The sequence below is a fragment of the Coccinella septempunctata genome, chromosome 1 (genome assembly GCF_907165205.1).
Source record: "Coccinella septempunctata chromosome 1, icCocSept1.1, whole genome shotgun sequence".
Classification (NCBI taxonomy): Eukaryota; Metazoa; Arthropoda; class Insecta; order Coleoptera; family Coccinellidae; genus Coccinella; species Coccinella septempunctata.
In genome coordinates, this window is record NC_058189.1 from 67739597 (window position 1) to 67765199 (window position 25603).

At 38.0% G+C, this 25603-nt stretch overlaps 1 protein-coding gene across 4 annotated transcripts in view; it reads right to left on the reverse strand.

Moving 5' to 3' along the window:
* Positions 1 to 25603, reverse strand: part of LOC123322880 (caskin-1) — a 329147-nt gene that overhangs the window by 55467 nt on the left and 248077 nt on the right. Inside the window, exons 1-2 of one of the 4 annotated variants that reach the window (XM_044910943.1) lie at positions 20471 to 20672; positions 2676 to 3163 (exon numbers count right to left, since the gene is read on the reverse strand). The exons of the other annotated variants lie outside the window; for them this stretch is intronic. Coding sequence (XP_044766878.1) covers positions 2676 to 3063 — 388 coding nt within the window. The 5' untranslated portion in view covers positions 3064 to 3163; positions 20471 to 20672. Of the gene's footprint in view, positions 1 to 2675; positions 3164 to 20470; positions 20673 to 25603 lie in introns of those variants that run through there. 4 annotated transcript variants of the gene reach the window in all.

Consider the following 25603-nt stretch of genomic DNA (forward strand, 5'->3'; position numbering starts at 1 on the left):
ATAACCGGATCGCCGGACCGCAAAACGATGCCCCGGGAACGTCTTCTAGACGCCAGGAGCGATCCCACGCGTTCTCGAAAATGGCGAATCGATTTACCTACATGGTATCGGGGAAAAACAGGTCGATTGGCCACCTGAATCGATCTCGATCGGAAGAGAAGCAAACGACTTCGACCAGGCCGTTTTTAAGTGTGATTGCCGGAGTTTATGAAGACTTTTCATTACCAAGTTTGAATACAGTCAACTGAAGAACGTGGATTGCGAAAATTTCGTTTTATTGATCGAGGTAGTGCTCGATTCGATTCTAATTGACTGTCAAGCGTAAAAAAGATTATGCATCTACGATAATCGGAAACATATCCTTATAGTTGGGGAGCCCAAGAGGGAAATTCTTGATTTACTCGATCGTGCACCCTGTAGAGTACCTCTACCAAAAATGAGACCTGTTTAGGGGGGTTTAGTAAAAAAACAACGATTTAAGTGGAACGAAAATGTGTTTTTTTGCAAAAAAAAAATGTCTCGTGTACTTTCTCGAGCGCGGTACCTTTTTTTTATTTTGAAGCTAATGATTCAAGAATAAGAGGAAAAATATAATCTGACAGTTTCAGCAAGGCGAAACAATAGAAATTGGCCATAAAGGTCACAAAAATCAGTTTTTTTCAATTATCTCCTCTCCTGAGCTTCAAAATGTGTTCGCATTTACTATAAAAGTTATAGAGCATAACATTTTCCACATATTTTGTTCGAAGCAATTCTTTCTACATCTGAACGTTTTTGAGATATATGGCGATGAATGTACATTAGACTGGGTTTCCACATTGACCTTGGCCTTTCGTATCTGCGGCTAAGCTCCTGAACCCTATCGCACTCTAACTCGAAGACGGTTAAGAGTATGTAAAATTGCTTCAGACAAAAGTTCTATAGAATTATATCATCTACAACTTCCATAATGAATACAGAAACGATTAGAGGTACAGGAGGAATATATTTGAAAAAAACATGCTTTGGTATCATCTTCGAACTGTCAGATTGAAATGATAAGTGTCAGATTAATGGATCAATACGTCTGCAACACCGAGATTAACCATCTGTATAAAAAATCTGACGACATCTTGTACCTATGCACAAGTAAGATTTTTGTTTTTGCCAGGACCGCTGTGACCTTGCGTCACGTCCGAATTGTCAGTCTGTTGAAAAGTAGCTTCCTTTGGATCCAATTAACATATTCTCTTAAAATTTGAAACGCTCGAAACAATTTTTTTTACCATTTTCAACTCTTTCGTATGGCCAACCCCACCACGCAAACTGTCAGAAGAAAAGGTCTATTCTTAGCGCAATTACGGGATTTCACTGACGACGAGGGGTATCTCTTATTCTCTACCCCAAGGGGTTACGCGCCATGACTGATAGAAAAGAAGAGATTTCGGATTCAACACTTACGACGCGGAACGCGGACAGGGGGGTTGACGGGACTTTCCCTTCAGTACCCCAAGGGCTTACGCGCCATGACTGATAGCGGAGGGAAAAGTCAGACTCGCGAAACAGGGTGAAGTACGATAAAATATAACAGAAAGCGATACAGTACAGCAGTGTCAAAGAAGTAACCGGTGTAGGTCTAATTAAGAAACTGAACGGTAAAGACGGGGACCTACCTCCTTTATTTCAGGCACTCGCGGAAAACAAACGAAAAAACTTAAAATTAATTCCTAATAGCACTGATACTCGCAACACAAAATTATTTTTTTTTAATTGTTGAACGGCTTGACGTGCACACAATTAACGTCGAATCGCAGAAAAGTACGGAGCGTAAACTAACTAAAGAGACTGAAGTAAAAGAGCAGAAATCAAAAAGTAAAAGAGCAGAAATCACCGAGTGAAAGACTGAAGTAAAAGAGGCCTTCCCCGGGGGGGAAAATCTGCTTTTATAGGCAAATCCTTTCACACGTTAAAAATCTGAAAATTCCAGAATGCGACAAGAATGAAAAACGTCGTCAGCTCCGGCTTATCGCATATCAACACCAGAAAAACGTCGAAATCTTCAACGCAAGAAAAACAATGTTCAATACAGATAAACGGTTTTTTACATTTACTCTGCCTATCGGAATGAATGTACTGAATATTTGAGAATTAAATACTTTCAAAGGCGGAAATGTGAAACGAAAGGAATGCACTAAAATGAACTCCAATTTTCCTCAGAAAACTGGGATTCATTACAGTACTTCCAGCGAAGACAAACCAAAAAGGACAAGGGAAAAGGGCGCACAATTGTTCACCACTCTGGTTTCTGCTTCCAACGGGTGTTCACGCCAGCCAGAAAGTCGTACTCCCAGAGAAGTAGAACTAGGGATGAGGGGGTGAAACCCCACATTAAACGATAAGAATCAAGTACAGAAAGATCTCTTTTCGTACCCAACGTGGTGGTGGAATCGGAATGTCTCTCATGTACTGAAAATCGGTAAAATTCAAGTCGATGAAGATGTCTTGACTCCTCCTAATTCAGGATGTTTTTCACGGTGCTACATCGTTTTTCAGTACTGAAAAGGGAATTGAAATTGAAAGGATACCAATTCGAAGATTGGAAGTAGGTTCGACAATATCCGGAATACTCTGAACCACCAGAAATCTTTGAAATTCACAGGGAACCTTCAACCCCCCAATGTTTGCCTTATACTCACAGTTAAGCAGGTTCTTCCAGCTGCCGCTCAGCACCCTCATGTACCTGTTGATGGTCAGGGGCTGATCCAGGCCCTTCTTGTCCAGGTTGCCGTCGGAATGGCTGCGCACCAGCGTCACCTTGGCCCTGCTGCCGCGGCACAGCGAGTTCGTGTGGCCGATCTTCGCGAAACGCTTCGCCTTCGCGCCCTTCTCGCTCATGTCGGTCATCTCGATCTCCTCGCCGCCGAGCGAGATGTCGCAGTCCTCGCTCGGGTCCCGGAAGCTCATGTAGGTGGACGAGAGCGATCCGTTGCTGTTTTTCCGGGAGCGGGACGCGTTCGCGAAAGGGCCGCCGCCGGACTTTTTGTTCGGTGGCAGCGGCGGCGGCCGGAAACAGATGGTCGCCATTTTCGATGGGTTTATTCTGTGGGCGCGTATTAGTTAGAGTTTTTGTCGGGGGATGTCATTTATTCCACTGTGGCGTTTGGTGGTTTGGGTGGTTAGGGCGCTGCAATAAAGCGTGAATTTATGAATCTGTAGGAATTTTTCATTTCTGGTTGTATCGGGTTTTCATTTGACTGGTGGTCGATTTTTTTTTATTTGAATGGGAGGGTGTTTTATGATAGCAGAAAGGTATAATGCATTTCGTTCGCAGAGTTTTTTTTCGTGTTATGTTTTTTTTTTCTGGTTGTGGACTATTCACTTCCCTTGTTCGCATATTTCAATATAATAAGAAGTGACACTGAAATAAGAACATTTTGATGTTTCGTATGTACAAATATCTGAGTGAATCTTGTTTTATTACCTCACGTTTTGTAACTTTCTTGAAACAATCACAATAACTGGAGAAAGCATTTTGACTGCAAAAAAACAATGAATATGACAGAATACATCTATAAAAAAAATCTATTCGACCTTGAAGACGTGTAGAGTCATATAATTTATCCTCAACTTCCTATTGAAATGTACTGTGTGTTTGACATAAGTGAATCTCCGGATTCTGAGATTTTATCAAGCAAAATTAAAAAGTGAACTATCAATGTGACAATAATGTTCAATGGCTATACAAGTTTGCTGTCGGAATTACTATCGAACATAGAGGTCGAAAGATATTAGGTACAGGGGCGGCAAAATTCTATATCAAGAACTATAGAAGCTAGAAGGAAACGGATGACACATTCGCGAGAGAAACAAAAAATGGTGAAAACCGTAGCCTCCTACTATGCTTCGTTTTTGAGTTATTAGCAAAAAATTATATTTCGACGATTTCGGAAAGTTCTCATAACTTTTTTGCCTTTGAATTTACAGATCTAAAACTTGAACCTCAGGCACTCTCATACGTAGAATCTACTGACAATTTTTTTTTTCCAATTCAAAACTAACAAATTCAATAAAAGTTTTGCCATCAAAAAAACGAAAGTTCACCTAATGATTCGAATGAAAAAAAATTTGAGCTCGTCAGTGGATTCTACGTAAAAAAGTGCAAGTAGAAGGTTCAAGATTCAGATCTATAACTTCAAAGGCAAAAAAGTTATATAAGAAATCGTCACAATCTCATTTTTTGCTGATAACACAAAAACGAAAAATCGTAGAAGGCTTGTTTACCACTCTTTATTTCTATGAAAAAGAACTCGGAAATGTTTCATCCGTTTTCTTCTAGCTCTTGGAGAAAATAAGAGAAATTTTTTCCAAGTAAATTGTGCAACATAAACTTTGAATTTTTTTATGTTCACTGTCCTCTTTATCAAGAATTACAAAACATATTTATTCTTATTCAAATGTCTCTTCTCATCAATATCTGCTATATTTACTTTTTTTACCCTAACTCTTCAATTGGTCTTCAATTTTGTCATAGGGCATTTATTCATATTTCCCCACATTTCATTCTACTGTATTCAAATGAATTTATTCTGAATCCTTCAGACTTAATTTAGAAAATTGCACAAAAACTTTCTTCATACCAATATTAGGCATATCCTTCAAATTATTACACTAATATTTTAGATAATACTGAAAGCCGACAGCTCATACATCATAAATTACGTTATTTGAGTTGGCTGTTATGTAGTAGTACCGACAATGCTTTTATTTCAATAGATATCAATTCTATGAGGAATCAACCGTGGAAACGCATATCATAAATCTAGTTCATGTAACTAGTTATGTTTTAAACAGCGGCTAAGAGTTTTTAATGGAACTGCAACTATAAATCAATTATTTTTCAGTATTTCCAGAAATGCTTAGATAAAAGCATACAATAAATATAGTAACAGAAAATCGTTAGTTTGAAAGCTATATAACTTCTCTTTATCCATTTAATTCAATACAAAGTTTCTTTTCAAATTACTCACTGAATCTTGTAAAAACGATTATTCATAATTTGTTATAAAATAATTATTGAAATTCTAGAAATAATAAATATTGAGTTGTTTATAGACAGTGGTAGTTTCTTATGAAATAAGTGCCTTCTTGTTACCCATAAAGTTAATGACTTTATTTTCTGTCCATATAGCCGATAAAAAATTCGTTATTACCGACGATATGAAAATATTTGGCTTCGTAGATAAGTACCCTCTCGGGTTATCTTCGGTAAACTCTGAGACACATTGGGGATAACATTAATCAATAAATTTCCAATGTTTATCTTCGGGAATTATTGCGATAATAGGTACCTATATCAGATTATGAGCAAGAACGGACAACATTGAATGCGCTGATGATCCAACAACATCGGTAAAGCAGTGTTTCGTGGGGCATATAAAGTTTTGTTCAATCATGTTTCATTTTGAGGTAGAAAATCTTTTTTTATTGATGAGAAGTTTCATATCAACATCAATAGGAGGGTTCCATTTTCGATTTATTGTGGGTATTGAGTATGCTCTCATATTGTATCATATTGCATACGATAATGAAATCAGAAAATTAAATTATGCAATCCTGAATAGCTGAATGAGAATAATTACCGGTAGATAAAATAAGTTCACCTTATAACACGTCATTCTCGAGAATTCACTATTAAAACACATTAAATTCCGAATAAGAGCATTTTCACCCTGAACAGAGTACACAACCCTCCATGAGAGCACCCCCGAAAAAAACTGAAATTAACAGATCCATCCGGCGCCTATAAAACTGCGACGTTGCCAGCTTTTTGGAATCGATCCTATAGTTCAGACCGACTTTATTCGCCAAGGGGTGGGTGATATCACATCGACATAAATGTCTGTGAAAATCATCGATATCCAATGAGACATTTATTTTCTATCGAGCAATCGATGGTTTTCTTGATTATGTTGGCGTTTGGCGTAAGTGTCAGCAACAAGTTACATCAAAAGATTTCACACCACCAATTCTAAGAGGAATATCTCTTGGACAGTATTTTTAGCCCCAAAACAGAGCCTTATTATATCTACTTCTACGGCTCTTTTAATATCCCCTGGGATTTAGATACATCGAAATCAGGAAGTTAGAGGAATATTCGGTTTTCGTTGATTATGTCATTCAAATTCTATGGTTCTTAAGTTACCCGCTCCTATTCCGAAAGAACTCACTGACATTGACAGAAGATGGGTCCAAATGACAAATGACGTTCGTTACTCTATGGTGCAAGTTGAAATGTATCGAGCTTCTCTTGCCCACCCCTGCCCGCCGCTAAGGTTACACGTATGTGCTAAAATCCTCCCTGACATTCTACTTACTTTTCGCAGACATTAACCGTGACATTCATTAATGGCGACCTATTAATCGCGACGCAACACGACAAACAGGCAGCGGGCTTTTCTTCCGCGGGGATGCGAATGAATTTTATAATCGGGGTGGTATTATTTCGAGATTAATGTCGGGGACTTGATAATATTTCACGCGGATGAGGATGGAGAGGCGAAAAAAAAAGGCCGGTGCCGTGCGTGTAAACGTTGGAGCGAGTTATGTTCGCGATACGTCAAATGGACGCGGACACGTTGAGAAATGGCGGAGTTTGCGGAATTCTATGATGTACGGGTAGCGGAGGACTCGATGATTGCGATGGATGAAAGGTCGGGATTTGATTGCGGCATCTATGGTTAACGATGCTGACAGAGAGTGATATCGAGGTTGACAACCCTTCCGATAGGGCGCTAGGCGATTCGCAGTCTGTTAAAAAAGTGGAACATGTTTATCTAGAGGTTATTTTCAAGATGGCGGTGCCTCTGCTCATACCGGAAATGGACGCCATCATGTTTTTTGAATCGCGGTAGACATTTGTCGTTCTCGTGTCAGAATTGCTCATTTCAGAGGTAATTTCGACATAACCATAACATCGATATAAGATCTTTTGCAAGCATGCGCTTTTGGACGTAGACAGTAACTCTTGGAGGAGTTGGAGATCTTTAACTAGGTAGATACGACTTGCTGAACTCATCTTGCACGAATGGTTTTTCGCCTTTGTTTGACTTAGTCTCTGTGGTTGAGTGAAGGTTGTGTTTTTCGCTCAATTTTGTAATTTTTATTTTTCGTTATTTTTATTGATTGTGAAGCCCTTTTTTTCTATGACTTCTTTCTTCGAACACGTTTTCCTTATTTCTTTTTCGTTTTCATGTGTCCTCATATATTTTTGACTTTTCATAAATGGTTGCACCTGTCCCTTTCTTCACTATTTTACGAAATTTAATTGAACAGGTTGAGTCTTCGACTCGTACAAATATTATAACAGTAGATTTTTCAGGTTTTTTCCTGTACCAGATAAAAAGATATAGCCATTTTAAGTTTTCATAATGAGTTGTACCACCCTTGAAAAAAAAAATAACCTTCAGTATAAATCTGTGACACTACACATGTGTGGATCTTTTAAAAAGAGTTGCATTCGGTCAAAGTACCCAATTTTCCGAATTTCACAGATTCTTTTTAACTTTCGAACATTAAATTACTCTAAAACGGCGCATTATACGAGAAAATATAGGGAATACTTTTATTTTACGAAACCTTCGAATATTCATTAGATAACGTCCAACTTAGTGTCAAGCGTTGGGTTCTTTGAATTTTTGGTATATTTTAATGGTACCTAATGCTCATAATGAGGAAACTGGAAGACGTGGGTGATATCTTGTGTTCGAAAAAGATTCATCAAATAAATGAAAAACTATATCCCGAAATTAATATCTAACTGAAAATAACATTTTTTACGGTTTTTCAACAGTCTGTATCTTTTAAACCGAGCCGATTCGGAAAAAGTATCAAAGGAAAAAAGTGTTTCTTTTGACCTCAAGAATCTACTGCTGAAATATTTGTTCCAGTTCAAAGACTTATCTAATAATATTTTGATTGGCCGACGGGTGAGAAGTTCAGGTTAAGGAGTTGTCACAACATATAGCCACCTATTTTTTCAACACTTTGTATTTCATCAATTGCAGACTCACATCCTGAAGATCGTTTTATTAGCCGAAACATGTAGATGTGAGTGAATAAAGAGCCATTCAACTGCAGTTTCGGAGGCTTATTTTTAAGTGTATACTTCGGTTGAATGGGCTTAAGAGTAACTAATATCGGCAGAAAAAGCAGCATTTGTCGAGAACTTTTGCAGATTTTATAAGAAATAAGGAACTGAATGAGTTGAGAAAGAATGGTTGTCTATTAAAACGTAGATACTTATGGCGCATATGCAAGGTATGAAATAAGACACTATTGATTGAAGGATGAAAGTGAAAATAATAAAAAAGCCTGTGAAATTCATGGGGGATGACATTTTTGTTGCCCGATTCCATCACAAATTCGTTATTCGAAATAATGAACCAAAAACTATCAGACTTCTGCCTATGGAACCATATCTCGAAACGGTCGAGCGCCGCCTAATAAATCGATCCGGTTCGCATCAAACGGGGAAAAACATCCACTTCCGTGAATCCAGCCGTGAACCGGACCAGCTGTAGCCCCCACCGGTACGATACAGGAATAATCTTGCTAAAGACTAATTGCCGAGCGTACTAAGTATAACCTCGACGAACCGAGGAAAACGGAGATGAAGAAAAGTAGTGCACGTCGAGCGCGACCATTTTTCAGTCCGGACCTATGAGATCGTACACCTTTGTATACTGCCTGACCTAAGAGACAGTTCGTAGCGACCGTAATGAACTCTTGTACAGAAATAGAGATTCAATGGAAGCAATAATATCGCAATTTCACGGGATAATAAAGGTGCAGAAGAGATTGTGGCGTCGGTATTACTGATGCCTGAGTTTGGAACCATTTTTGACTATAACCCGTTCTGAATTTTCACAGCTTACGTTTTGAAACTACGAAAGCGCTGGCGGGCCACACAAAAAAAAATCCAAATGTATAATTCCGACTTACTACTAAGTCAGAATTCTAATTTACAAGTCGGAATTCTCAGACAAAAGTCGGAATTCTGAGATACTAGTCGGAATTCTGAGATACAAGTCGGAATTCTGAGATACAAGTCGGAATTCTGAGATAAAAGTCGGAATTCTGAGATACAAGTCGCAATTCTGAGATACAAGTCGCAATTCTGAGATACAAGTCGGAATTCTGAGATGCAACTCTCAGTAGTGGGGCTAAAATTGGTCGAATGACATTTGCATTGTTCCATTCGATTGTTGCCGAATCATGTGAGCAAAATGCCCTTTGTAGAGATGATTTGTCTCATTTAAGGCATGTATAGGCACATTTGGACCCTTAACCTACGCCTACCCTATCTCTTTTCTTTCAAAAGTTTAAACGGACGTTATTGATTCTGACGAGCTCACAGAGGTTCTGAGGGATTCGTCGTTACCTACGGGGAATCAGGATAATATGATAATATATAATATTTCTTTAGTATCCATATATGCTAGTAGGGTGACAATAAGTCGATCGCTTCTTCGTGTTTTCACACGATTTCCGAAGGCCTCTCGCGAGCACTTTATAGGGATTACTAAGGACTAACGTCCAGCTTCATAATCAAACTTAAAGCCCCTTCAATTTTAAAGCTTTTCTTTAACCCTACCGAAACTGACACTAAACGAAACTTAAAGTGACTTTGAACTTGATTATGAAACTGGATGTAGGAATTTCGATAAAGAGCTCGAACCACTTAGCACAAAGAAAGGTTTTGAAAAGTTCCCAGGAGCATAACTCTCGGGAGTACAAAAATACTCCAAGTGCTCTCACAAGCACTGAGCACGAAGCTTTGGGACAGGTCGGCTATGGTGCAACCGAAGAGAAAAATAGAATATCATTTCATTCATCCAAAATTCCTCCAAGAAGCCAAAAACACATTCAAGGATCAAATGCAAAAAAACAAAAGTCATTAGACCTATTTTAGCCCTCCTCCCTTGCATCCCAAAATTTCGACTTACAAGTCGGAATTCCGACTTGTATCTCATATTCCGACTTGTATCTCAGAATTTCGACTTGTATCCCAGAACTGCGACTTGTATCTCAGAATTCCGACTTGTATCTCAGAATTCCTACTTGTATCTCAGAATTCCGACTTGCATGTCGGAATTGTGACTGACTGACCAAATGAACGTTGACATCCTAACCATTGAATGCACTAAGAACTCTGTGAGCTATGAAGAATTCTGTGAGCATTATTTACCTGGAGATGCAGATCAACTGAACTAGAGTAAATTTTCCATGGTCGATGTAATTAAAACGTCTGCGCCATGACTGCGAATTCGTCATGTGCACATGATTTTGACAAATAATAATTATTTTGCATTATCAGTCCAGATCACCGTGAGGCAGATGAACTTGGATAGAAAGTGATTATTTCTTGTTCGTCAGGGTGATTCCTTTTCCACCTATCCAAAAAAAAGTGGTTCGTTTGATAACAATTTCATGTGCTTTTCAATTTCCGACAAAACCAAAGATGGAAGGAAAATTCAGCTTTTATTCTAACCTGACATATTTTCAGATATCATTTGAATTGGCTTTGGAAATTGGAGTTTGGGAAGGAGACAGAAGATTACCATCTGGTGAGTTTTTCAAGAAATATTTCTTCTTGTATTTATCGAAAATTGTATCGTACAATATCATATGCATAATTTTCACGGAGAATAACAAACATCAACTCGAACCTATTTCGAAAGACGAGACGTGTATTTGACGTTCAAAAACATCTCCTTGAGTACCGATATCATGTTCGACTTCGAGGATCCCTTGTCTCACCAAACAAACACGGGTATTCTTGTACCTGTCTCCTCGAGAGCGAACCAGACCCCTGCCCCTCTTCAAACTTTCATCATGCATAATTCGTCAAAAACAACGCTCGTCTACTTCTGAAACAAACAACTCTCCCTCGCGCCCGTCTATTCCACTTTATTAAACAGCATCGCTGAGAGACAAACTGAAATATTATGAAGGGGAGAACGAGTTCATAAGCAAACTCTTCTTTATATATAATTTGAACGTAAATATATCGACGAGATTTCACCGAACACCTCTTTAATAAAGCGAGGGACTAAAGGTGCAATTTAACTCCCTCCTAACTAGAATAATGGAAGTTATAAATTACCCCCCTTTAAAAATCACCGGTTAAAAACGGCCGAGGAGGTAGGACTATACTTTCACAGATTTTAACATCGATTTTAGGACTTTTTATAATGATAATAGCTGAAGAGTTTGATTTGTTTCCCATGACTTATTGGTATAAGATGAATTAACTTCACAGGTGCCAAAATTTAGTTTTTAGAATTATTAGGAATTCCAAACAAGCGATACGCTCTCTGGTGTCAAATGTCAATTTTTGTAAATAAAAAGTTACGTCACTTTTTTTTCTTTCCATTGAGAAACGGAGAATATTTTGGTGTTTCAATAAGAGTTTTCATGAAAAATATATCTTAATCTGTTAAAAATATCTTCATCTATCTCATGACAATGGGGAAAGCTTAGTGAAGTTTTCATAATTTGCATCCTTTGAGCACATCAATGACGACTTTCTTGTGAAGATGTCAGTTTTTACTATTTTCCACGATGAAATGAACGTTGAGTCAATGTTTAAGGACGTATGTATCTTGTCTTCATACCATCGTAAAGTTTTTGTACATTTCAAATTAGTTACGAAGAATAGAAGGTAAATTAACTAACCTGGAGATATAACCTCAAAATTAAAGGATTTACACAAAAAACAAATCTGTTTCCCACCAAAGAGGACTTTTTCCACCTACTAAGTTGATATACGTATAAATTTCGATAGCATTCACACAAAATTCATTTGAAAAATCATTTCTGATTTTCAATTTGGACAATTCTTAGCAATGTTGCAATTTTAGCCATTGTATATAATGGAGAAGGAAAGATATCATAGTTGTGGCTCTCCATATAATCAGATTCCTTCTATTATGATCGTGTAAAGATCCAAGAAGTTTGGATTCGAAAAATATTGCACTCTTTTATCACATGATTCAGAACATATCATAAACTGACGCTTCATGACATTTATCGACCTAAAATTGATAGTAATTAACACACTTGAATTCAGTTTCAACAACCAATCTTCAAAATCGAGAAAAAACATCTATAAACTGAGAAAAAATGATTTATTTGACGAAAATCTCAAAATCCCCTTAAAAAATGACAATGACAGCATTAAGTTTATAGTTCGAACTGTCATCACCATGTCGCTGCAATCTACATTTGAATTCCCAATATCTGGGCATTACCATTGAGTATTATACTAATACTCAATGACATTAATGAATTGGGGTCTTCCATAAATTGAAGGAATGAAAGTGCAACTTGGTCCCTCCTATAACTAGCGTTATGTAGGTTATAAATTACACCTCCTCTGAAAAACCCTCGTTAAAAGCAGGCAAGAAGTCCGGACCGAATATATACGTTCACAGATTTAAACATCGCTTTTATGACATTTTTATACGGGAAGAGTGTTATTCGAGTTTTATGACTTATCGGTATGTGATCGGAGAGTCTATATACGGCTTTAATTGGGGGGTTCTTGAATTACTCCAAAGGGGTAATTAGCGTCTTGGGCGTAGCATGAATCAGGATGGCCGATAGACACAGATGTGTGCTCAGGATTATTCAAGGCATTGTCTATTGTGTGAGAACAATGCCCCTAATGTCTTGACTGCAGCGCGGCAGTGATTTTCGATGTTTTTTTTTCTCGTGGCCATACGGAAGAATTACGATTATCGAATATTCAAATATCCCGGGGATGTAACAGCGCCTTTTTTATAATTCAACGTCACGTATGGAGGGGCCACTCCGAATGGTTTTTTAATTTCGTTTTTATTGTGCCCGGTACGTTGACCGCACCCAAATGATATTCAATGATGGTTCGTGGAGAAACGATAAACGACCCGGTGGGTATTCGTGTTATTTATTCGATTATAGTATTTGTGGGTTATACAGGGTGAGTCTTTGACTCGTACGAATATTTTAACAGTGGATTCTTGAGGTCGAAAGAAACACTATTTTCCTTTGTCGTTTTTTCCGAATCGGCTCGGTTTGAAAGATACAGGCTGTTGAAAAACCATAAAAAATGTTATCTCAAAAACGGTGTTATCGAGTGGGATGAATTTCGGAATATAGTTTTTTATTTATTTGATGAATCTTTTTCGAACACGAGATATCACCCACGTCTTCCAGTTTTCTCATTATGACCATTATGTACCATGACAATAACAAAAATTCAAAAAACCCAACTCCTTAAACTAAGTTGGACGCTATCTAATAAATATTTGAACGTTTTGTAGAACAAAAGTATTCTTCATATTTTCTGCTATAATGCGCCGTTTTCGAGTAATTTGATTTTCAAAAAATTAAAAGTTTCTGTGAAATTTCAAAAATTGGGTACTTTTCTGAATACAACTTTGTTTAAAAGATCCACAAATGTGTAGAGTCACAGATTGAGCTTGTTATTCTGGAGGGAATTTTGTTTTTCCAGGGGTGGCATCTTTTTATCAGGGCCGAATCGGAAAAAATGGTACAGGAAAAAAGTTCTTCTTTTGACCTCAAGAATCTACTGTTAAAATATTTGTACGAGTCAAAGACTCATCCTCTATAAAATTATTCTTAAATTTTTTTTGACGTTCGTTTCGGAATTTCTAGGTTAACGAAAGAAGAAAGTTTTGGAACGAAATTCAAACTTAGATTCAAATTAATCTTGGAGTTTTTATCAACCTATTGATGTAACAACTGATACTGTTAGTATCCAATATCCTGTATTATGCAATGTTTGTGATGACCATCGATTCGGTTTAAAAAAACTTTGAAATTTTGACCGGAAGGTCATTCGTTTTGGTGCATATACAGGCTGTTTCCTAATTGAATGTCAATATTTATGGGGGTGATTTTTGAGCCCATTTTAAGAAAAAAACTTCATATGAACATATGTCCTAAACGTCTTACCTTTTGAGATACAGGGTGGTATTATTTAGACAGTCAGTGGCACGACACTGACTTTATTCAACTATGAGCAAATTTGATCTCTAGGATTTTTTTAGTCCGACGCACGGGTTTCATCTAAAAAAATAAAATCTACGTATGTCTCTCTACGTAAGCAGAGAAAAGGTTTTTATTTTTTTAAGCGGAAACCGTGAATCGGATTGAGAAAAGTCAAGTGATCAACTTTGGTAAGAAGTGATTGGGAATTTCAAAAAATTTTTATTTCAGGAAAAATCTGTGGCGTACCATCAATGTCTGCCAAAATAGGTAGGTCAAATTACGTACGAACGCCACTGGTGGAAATTAAGAAAAAAGTGATACATTAAAAAATGCCTCTTGATTCATAGTACACATGTATGACAAATTTCATTAAAATATTTGAAGTGGTACGGTAGATATTGATAATAAATGATTTGAAAACTCTACCACCCCGTATCTCAAAAGGTAAGACGTTTAGGACATATGTTAATATAAAGTTTTTTCTTAAAATGGGCCCAAAAATCACCCCCATAAATATTGGCACTCAATTAGAAAACATCTTGTAAATACGAAAAAGATGTTTCAGTCAAAAATTGACATTTTTCTTCAACCGAACCGTCGGTCATCCTAAATGTTACATAATACAGGGCGTTGTGACCTTTCGGCGTCAGGTGATCTGGATGTCAAATATTTGACATCGAAAGTGGCACACCCATAGAAAGAGAAAGATCAAAATTGAGATCTGAATAGATGAGTCAATTGCAATAAATTCTAGTCGGAATCCCATTTCGCTATCAAAATACTTGAAAAAATGCAAGTGGGTCGAGATAAGTCGAGAATGGCAAGTGAAATGAAGTTCGAACCTGGTGTTATGAATTGTGATAAAAATGTAGTATATGCTTCCAGTTTTGGCAGCGTTCATGTTACCTCGTGATGGAGGAATGTCATGAAAAATGGCAGGGCCACGAGATCACGCTCCTAATTTCTCGACCCATGGAATTGATGCTCATTCAATCAACCTCGTAAAAAAGACCATTATAAAAGAGTTACGCGTGAAACCAGTTACTACATAGACAAAATTACGGATAATTTGCTCCCATTCATAACGATTTCAGGTGCGTTCCCCGGAGCCGCAGCATCGAAATTCTCTCCGGTCGATCCTCTAACGCAATTTACACACATTAAAAACGGGGTTCCTCTTATCCTCGATACGAATCTGGTCCCGACGACCTTCGGAGCAGGTAACAATCAAGAAGAGCCGAGAATTACCGCTCATCTCCTATACATCCGAGCTGATCCCGGCGCGGGTTCTCATCTTTATGTAAATGGGCACTTTGTGTTGTTGGGTGCCTTCGAACGTATGCGGGGTGCGTTGTTTCGCGGAATACGGGAAACAATGAAGTTTTAGCATTCGACGACCGACGACGGCAGTGTCGTACTGCCTTGAAAATTGAGGCTGGAGCTGAAATTGTTATGTAATCGAAGGCATACAAGATACTCGTTTACCCTGGGGCTGAGATCAGAGCATAAGAGAGTGATTACAGGCTTCAGCCTGTACCTGGTGCAAGCCAGAGAGGGGTATATACAAAATATACGAGGATATATTGAAAAATTCTCAGCCTACTATAGAACCAAACAAAATATTTTATTACTCAACATATTCTCCTCTGAATTGAAAACTTTTAGTACAGCGAACCTACAACGTCTCTTGGCCTTTCTAAAAAAATGTTTCTTCTTGCTCTGCAAAGGAGGCCTCCACAGCTTTTATGACCTTCTCGTTGGAAGAATATTTACGACCTTTTAAACTTTTTTCAGTTGAGGAAAGTGATGATGGTCGGATGGAGCCAAATCTGGTGAATAGAGGGTTCTAGTAATTCAAACCCTAAATTACGATTTCTTTGCATGGCAACATGAGATTTGCGTGCAGGGGTGTTGTCCTGCAAAAACAAAACAACTTTGGATAGCTTTCCGCGTCTTTTCTCTTCAATTTTTTTCTCGTAGAGTGGTCAGTTATGTCGAATAGTAATCTCCGGTTGTATTTCTACCCTTATCCAAAAAATCAATCCTGATTACTCCATGGCAATACCGAAAGACTGAAGCAAGAACTTTTCCAGCAGATTTTTGGACACGAAACTTCTTAGGTCTTGGAAGAACCAGAGTGTCGCCATTCCATCGATTGTTGCTTTGTTTTTGGATCGCAGAAATGTATCCAAGTCTCACCCATAGTAACAATTCGCTTTGAGAAGTCTACATCGTTTTCAAATCGAGCACAGATCGAACGCGATGCTTCTACCCTTGCACACTTTTGGTCAACATTCAAACATTTGGAGATCCATTTTGCAGCAATTTTTCTCAAGTCCAAATTGACGTGAACTATATGTAGAACGCGTTCGTATGAAATATCCAGTGCTTCAGATATCCGTTTTAGCTCAATTCGACGGTCTGATAAAATCATGTCATGAACTGCATCGATATTTTCGGGGACTGACACAGAAACTGGCCTTCCCGATCGGTCATCATCTTCAATGGAAAATTTACCTCTTTTGAAGCTTGGAGTCAAATTTTTCACGGTCGCATACGAAGAACATTAATCACCAAGGGTATTAAGCATATCTTCGTAAATCGTAAATGATGGCTCGACACTCCAATTTTTCGATTTTCACAATTTCGGTGGACATCTTCTTTCTTTCAATTTATTGCGCAACTGTGGTTTACTTTTTTGACCTTAAACATCACACTGACACTTCTAATGAGTTATTATTCGTTGCTATAGTAACGCAATATTTTTTATATGCATGGAACTGGTCTAGGCTAACTAGATATCAATACATCCTCGTATAGAGTAGGAACAGGCGATAACAGAATAACAAATCACTCTGATTTTATGCCTACACGTACCTAGCAATGAGATCAACTCAAATTTGTGGGGAGTTCAAGAGAAAGGAGACACTCTTTCTGAGTATTCAAAGTTTGAACCACTCAAAGAAATTCTTCAGGAACTGCAGTGAAAGAAGGTAAAATTCTATCTTAATCTGAACAAAAATAAGGTAAACACACGAACAAGACTTGCTTGGGGTATGGAATTGTGAAATATTCCCCTCAGTTGCTGGAACTGAGCTAAAGCCTGAGAACCTTTTGAGAGTCCTAGAAAGAAAGGGGTCCCAATATGCCATGAGGTTGCAGTTCATTGTCTCCAGTATTGCGACCAGAGTTCTAATGAACCCACAATTTGCACTTGTCAGCTTCTGATACACCCATTCTCATTTGGTGCTTCCTGAATCGACAATGCTCTGTAAGGATTCTCGTGCTAGTAACGTGATTAGTAAATCTTAAATTCAACGAACTCGTTCGATATTGTTTCAATTCTGGAGTAACCCACAAACCTCTCGAGTACGCCACTGGTCTCATTTCTCCGATAATGCATTCGAACTCGCATTGAATCCTCGTCCTCTACGACATTATTTAGAATTCAAATTCGATTATATGTACGCTGAACAACGTACCTTTGTATATTCCTTCGAAATGGTTATTGTTCGGTGGGATTCCGAGGGGTTATTGGTTCAATATCGACTAGATAGGAATCTAGTTGCAACAAGTTGAAAACTTGCATGAAGTTATCAGTGAATCGAATGATTGAATAACACGCCAATAAAATATTTTTCACACTTTGTGTTATTTCCCCAATTTTTGTCAGAGAAGTTTTGTTGAAAAACTTTTCCAGCTGAACAACATGAAAAAGACAACTGTGAACATCCTGGGGTTCATATGACCCTAACATTTCAAATCTAATACCTTTGGAGTTTTTCTTCTGAGGTTTATATGAAAAAAACTGTTTGTGACACCTCCTCAGAAGAACTACGCCAACGACTAGTGGTAGCTTGTGGTGGATCAGCGAGTGAAATGTCCTGCCAACGCCTATATCATTCTTTCACCTGGATCGGTAGCTGTCCAAAGTTATTCAAGATAGGATGATCTTGTTTCATAATAATCGGGTCAGACGATAACAGAGCCGTGTGAGTCACAACCGTGGTACTTGAGCAATATCTCAGGTATAAACGCTTTCAGATAGATAAATCATCCATACATACAGAACCCAATGATGTAATCATAAAGATAGGGACTATTTATCACAGAAGGAAAATATTTATGTACACAGATTATCGACGTTTTTATTAACGTCTTTTATGTCACGTAGATGATTTATTCGTGAATATCGATAAAATCGATAGGAATTCACAATTTGTGACCAGCTGATCAAATATCTTCTCTATACACCTAAGGAAGACCTACAGGTCAACACTGCTGTTCGTAACTCAAAAACAAAACATGTTATCCTGAAAATATAGACCTAGTTTAGCTATAAAAAAAATTGAAAATCAGAGAAAGAAATATTTTTTCATTTTTTTTTTTTGTTGGCCAGTATAATGACTTCCCATTTTCTTTCATCGTGTTCCCCGTAAAAAATCGATATTTAGACGACACGATTCCGGAGATGACGCTATAAAAACCTGTCCAACGTTCGCGTTTCCAGGAAATATGGCTTATATTCGAATTTTATTGCAGGCCATAAAGATTTAACCCCGAAGAACAAAAAGTTATCGTTACCAAATTCGACAACGCAGTTAAGACGAACTTTTACCGCTCTTCGTTCTTACCGAATAGGCTGGGATGAAAGCTACATTGGAAACGTAATCCGGAGTGACGGAATCTTTTCAATAGATGTTTGATATATTCTCGAAAACGCTCTAATGGATGATTCAACGATGGTATCATCGAAACGAATCAAATGTTGAATTGACTGTGATTTTTTCCTCACTTCGAACAATTAATTTAAATTTGGAAGAGATGATTCAGAATAGCATCGGCTTCGTGCTGAAAATAAAGCTTGATATTTCTCAGGAATGATGCATCGTCTAGAATTCGAGGAAATTTGCTCATCTAGAAAGAACCAGAGGCGATCGCTTTCAGCAGAACCTCGTGGGTGCATGTACACGACATCAAAACTGTTTTTCAACATGATTGGTAGGAATACTTCTAAAGCTATTCTTTCATATAAAAAACAGTTATCATTTCATCAGTGTGAAAATTACAAACAACACTAAACTTCGTCTCTTCATAGATTTGGCAGACCACTCAATCAATATCTACATCCTGAAATCTATGACATAATTTCTCGAAAAATAAAACTACAAACTACCCTATCTACTTCTACTCATGCCAAGATTTACGACCACCGGTTTTGAACATTTCAAGTGGATGGGGCTACTATACGTTCAAGCTCTTCACAAAAAAACAACAAGTTCGGAAGAACGAAAAGGGTAGAAATGGTATTAAATTTAGATCCTAGATCGAAGGAATTGATGTTCCCATAAAGACGTCCAATATAAATCGATTCCGGTATCGGATGACAAAAATAAAGTGACGTTAAAGCGTCTAAAATGAGTGGAGTAATGGTGTCTCCGCTATAAATCCGGCCCGCAACTAGATTTGAGAGTTTTCCGTGCTATAAATAACGAGAGAGACACGTTCGTGTTTACAAAATAACGCGAGGACTTCGCGTCTTGCACATCGATTCGGATCGGGTGGGTTCTTTCATTCGGGGATTCGATTCTGCCATAGATATTTTTTTCTTTTAGTGACCGTAATGAATAATGAGATGTTTTCCTATGATTTACTCGAATTCTGTCGGTATTTGATGGTTTGCCTTGTGAATTTTCACGAAAAGTTATTTGGTCTTAGATTTATTTGGGAGTAGTTTATGTTTGTCGCCGAAGTCATCAAACTCTCAATATACATCGCCAAAATATTGATGGATACTGCGAATAGAACCCCTAAGGGAGTAGCACTTACTACAAACAAGAATTTATTGTAGCCAAATTATTTTTCTTCGCATTTTTCTTTCCATTCCCAAGACTATGTAAATAATGGATCTTTCTTCATAATTTGTATTGTTTTCCACCTAACTTTACTTGTAGCCGCGGAATATGGAGGGAGAATAGTAGCCTAGAGGATGCATTCTTTGGATTTGACAATCAGCTTTTTCCAATAACGAGATTTTTCTACGACAATGACCTGAAAAACCGATATTCGTAAATGTCACTGCTTCATCATTTCAATTGGATGATCTACCTTGATTCTGTGCATAATGTTATTTTTTTTTTAACCCACAATACGAAAACGTACTCCATTGTCTCTCTGCTTCGAGATACTCTTCATTGATAAGTGAGATACTAGATTTTTCATCAAAATATACCAGTTGATAGCTATAGAATCTACATCAATATCGACTAAATCTAAACTGCTTTAGCAAAAAAAAACTTCCTCGCTTTTTCCGATGTTGTCGGACCATTAACAGCAGTGCGAACCACAGGACAAACTAAAATTCCTCCCACAACCACCAGAAACCCAACCGATACAAACCTACACATCAAAATTAATGAACAAAAAAAAACAATACCCTTAGAGAACAATGAAAACATGTCAAAATCGCACTGTGGAGTTCGCGTAAAATCACAACCGCAATTTCACAACGCGTACAGATCGCGCCAAAAATTGCACTCACTTCCGTCTAACGCCCTGTCGTCTAACGACCAAATACTGATCATATGCCCCTGTGCACACCGTGGAAGGCGAGACTGTATGGCAAGCCGAAGACCGAACGCTGACTGAAGTTTGGATCTTGCGGTACGGACATTGAGATACGAGCGTAGGTAACCGCATCTCGGAATCGGGAGACTGCGTTTACGGGCGAAGTGTTAGCACCTGGAAAATATGGTCCTTCGATTGTGATCCTATCGCTCGCGTTTTGGTGATTACATGGAGAAACGATCCGGTCATTCATAGTGATGGTCGATCAGAACGTTTTATAACTTTTACACACACTCTCCGAATGGGTCAAAGCAAACAGTTAGGAGGGGTGTTGAGGATGTCCCCAAATTCTACCAAATTTCATCAAGTTACACCTAGTAGCATCTATTCACCGATTATTTGACTTGAAATCTGATCAAAGACAAATCAATCACACTTGTTTTATCCGCAGTTGAGTAAGCTACATTTGAATGTTATTTCCCTGACATTTTCGATCAAAGTCCCATTTTTGAAAGTATTGTAAGAAGCTTTTAGTTCGATTAATTTTTTATTCTAGGTTCTTGTTGTAAGTTCGTAAAACTTCATGGTTTGGTTGATTTTGTATTCATCTAATCAAATTTTTGCAGAGGCAAACATTCATTGAGGAAAGGCATAACAGAAAACTATCAGAATTATTTACCCTACTTTGGTGAGATTAATGAAATAAGAAATTAATATTCTCATTTTACATTTTTTCTGGTCAGTTTTCTATACAGGGTGACAATTTAAAAACTTGCCTGGCCAATTATGTCTCGACAAGGATGTTTTCAAAGAAAAAGCCAGGAGGGGTCAATTTTCAAAGGGAGGGGGACATATTTTGAGCAAAATTGTAAGCCGAAATCTCCTCAAACCTTCAAAGGGTATAGAGGGTGAAATAAGCCTCGATTGGAGGGACAATATGTCCCTCTATATGATACTATTGCCTTCCAATTAAGGTGTAGCTCACTCTCTATTCCCTATTATTTAGGGGTGACAATCCCTTCACCTAAGATTGAGGAGATTTTGGCTCACAATTCTGTTAGAAACATGTCCCTCTCGGAATAAAAATTGACCTGTTCCGGCGTTTTCTCTGAAAACATCCTTATCGAGACATAATTGGCCTGACAAGTTTTCAAATTATCGGACCCTGTAACTACTTCAAGGACTCAATAAAAATTTGCAAACCATAGTATTCATGTAGAGGGTCTGACGAAAATGATGTATTTTTTATGAAATATCTTTGAAACGTCACATTTTGAAATAACCATTTCAACCGTTTCCCAAAAAAATTATTTTAAGCACTTAAAAATGAAAAATAAAAATGGGTATTTAAAGTTTAAAGCGTTTTGTGAGAATTGCGCAAGCTGGCAACATCGACTGAAATATGCCTTGATAATAAAGGACAACAAATGCATTATCTTGATGAGATAGACAAAGATGGCTGTCTATGAAGTCTGCGACGAATGAGGAAGGTCGTAAAATTTTATGGGATTTTTATGGCCGGTTGCAGTTGAAGCTCGCCAGTAAGTACGCGCCTGTAGATCAACAGCTGTTATTTTATAAACAAGCTGATGGGACATTGTTCTTTTTATTGTCTTGTATGCGCTGTTGCCAAATCGTAAACTCCGCACAAAGCGATTTAAATTTTAAAACCCCATATTTGAAGAATGATTTTGAATAGTTTCCGCGGTGAATTTGAAAAAATCATGAATGAAACTCATAATTATTCAGTTTAAACTTGAATATGCAGTGATAAATTGAGGAGAATTCCCCATTGAGGTATAGCTCACCCCCTACCCCCTATTGTGAATTTAGGGGTGATAGTCTCTACACCAAGGGTTGAGGATATTTCGTCTTAAAATTCTGCTCAAAATATGTCCCCCTTTTTCCTGTCTCTTACCTAATGACACAATGCCAAATAGTTTTACCTATTGACCTGTCAAAACCGCAAGCTCATATCCCTGTCGTTCTGAATATAATAGAATTCTATCAATTTTGGTCTCAACCCTTAATGATTCACCCTGTAGTTGTCCCATTTCGACGGAACTTTCGGTGAAATCATCGAGTATCAAACCAAAATACTCATATGGTCGTACTTAGAGTTCGCGGAGAGTAGCAATAGACGATGTGCACTTCTTATCTCGGCTTGTCTTTTCATCTCTGCTGCTCGGCCGAAACCTACATGTATTTGTGACCGGACTGAAACCACCGAGAAGGAATTCGCCCACCTGTTTACTTTGCTCCGGTGCCCGGTTTACGCTGAATTCGTACACTACCAGACATTAGACTGATGTAATGGGAAAACGTGATTTATGTTATGACCGACTTTCGACGGCCGTGTCTGGCCCATAAAAATATCGCCAACAATGGCTTCGTGGAAAGTCGGCGAACGTAGGAAAACTGCTCTGGCATTTTGGGGAAGTCGAAGGTGAAGAAGGAACGGAGGATATCCGGTTTATGAGGCGAGAAGGACGTAGGTCTAAATCAACAACTGGAAATTCACCTGTAGTATGTTATATTGCCCAGGTTCATCAGAATGATGAATAAATCAAATAAATTGTATTCGAATCTAGGGCCACTACACACAGTAAGGTCAATAAAATTGTCATATAGATTTTCGTCGACTGTTGGGTCAAAAAAGAGCTCGAATACATTACCTTGTTCTCATTACTACGAAAGCGCTGGCGGGCCACACAAAAAAAATTAAAATGTATCATTCCGACTTGCTAAGTCAGAATTCTGAGTTAGCAAGTTGGAATTCTGAGATACAAATCGGAATTCCGACTTGCAAGTAGGAATTCTGAGTTACAAGTCGGAATTACGAATTGTAAGTCAGAATTCTGAGTTACAAGTCGAAATTCTGAATTCTAAGTCAGAATTCTGAGTTAGCAAGTTGGAATTCTGAGTTAGCAAGTTGGAATTCTGAGATACAAATCGGAATTCCGACTTGCAAGTAGGAATTCTGAGTTACAAGTCGGAATTACGAATTGTAAGTCAGAATTCTGAGTTACAAGTCGGAATTCTGAATTCTAAGTCAGAATTCTGAGTTAGCAAGTTGGAATTCTGAGTTAGCAAGTTGGAATTCTGAGATACAAATCGGAATTCCGACTCGCAAGTAGGAATTCTGAGTTACAAGTCGGAATTACGAATTGTAAGTCAGAATTCTGAGTTACAAGTCGGAATTCTGAGTTAGCAAGTTGGAATTCTGAGATACAAATCGGAATTACGAATTGTAAGTCAGAATTCTGAGTTAGCAAGTCGGAATTCTGAGTAACTAGTCGGAATTCTGAGATGCAAGTCAGAATTCTGAGATGCAAGACAGTAGTGGGGCTAGAATTGGTCGAATGACATTTGCTTTGTTGCATTCGATTGTTGTCGAATCATGTGAGCAAAATGCCCTCCGTAGAGCAGATTTGTCTCATTTAAGTCATGTATAGGCACATTTAGACCCTTAACCTACGCCTACCCTATCTCTTTTCTTTCAAAAGTTTTAACGGACGTTATTGATTCCGACAAGCTCACAGAGCTTCTGAGGGGTTCGTCGTTACCTACGGGGAATCAAGATAATATGATAATATATAATATATCTGTAGTATCCATAAATGCTCGTAGGGTGACAATAAGTCGATCGCTTCTTCTTGTTTTGACACGATTTCCGAAGGCCTCTCGCGAGTACTTTATAGGGATTACTAAGGACTATCAGCCAGGTTCATAATCAAAATTAAAGCCCCTTCAATTTTAAAGCTTTTCTTTAACCCTACCGAAACTGACACCAAACGAAACTAAAAGTGACTTTGAATTTGATTATGAAACTGGATGTAGGAATTTCGATAAAGTGCTCGAATCACTAAACATGGAGAAAGGTTTTGAAAAGTTCCCAGGATCATAATTCTCGGGAGTACAAAAATACTCCAAGTGCTTTCACAAGCACTGAGCACGAAGCTTTGGGACAGCTCAGTTATGGTGCAACCGAAGAGAAAAATAGAGTATCATTTGATTTATCCAAAATTCCTCCAAGAAGCCAAAAACACATTCACGGATCGAATGCAAAAAACAAAACTCATTAGACCTATTTTAGCCCTCCTCCTGCCTTGCATCTCAAAATTCCGTCTTAGAAGTCAAAATTCCGACTTGTATCTCATAATTCCGACTTGTATCTCAGAATTCCGACTTGTATCTCAGAATTCCGAATTGCAAGTCGGAATTGTACATTTGGAATTTTTTGTGTGGCACTTCAGCGCTTTCATACATTACAGTACTACTTTATAGCGAAAACTACTCATTTTGGTGATGAACAATCAGTACTGTCTACCTACAGGGTGATTTGGGCCAACAGTAAGGGATAAGTAACAAGAATAAATGACGTTATAAGAAGGATAATTTACTGATACCTCACTGTTTCCTTATCGAAACACGCATACCGAAAATTATGAAAGTATTCCAACAATCGCTGGGTGTTCTCGTTCGTACGTCACCGGGTATAATAAATCGCTCAATTCCAAGCGCCAGGCGATGATATCGCGAACAGTCGTTAAACGACGAACACTTAGCCTTATGAACATTGTAAGATTCGCGATACGATCTTCGATAAAACCGCGGGAGCCTTTTAATAATCTAAATATTCATAAAGCATTCGCTCATTGCGAATGAGGGATTCATAAACTTAATAACGACACGCTGCGAACAGGAGAGCCGAGTGCAGAAATCGCGACTATGCATTTTATCGCACGCGTGGAGTGGAATTATGTGGATTTATCTAGTCGTATGAAAAGTGATATCGTTTTCTTGGGGAATGCGGCAGAAGTCACATACTATTCCTTATAACGATTCGGTAGCAGGTTTATTTGAGGGAGTAAAGAGGCAATCCTTGAAGTATAGTATACATTAGCTGGAAGAAAGTAGACCTCCGAAAAATTCTCAAAAATGGGGACAATTAAAACTTCCTCAAAATCGAAGTGTTACGCCGAGATATATGAAATCTTGA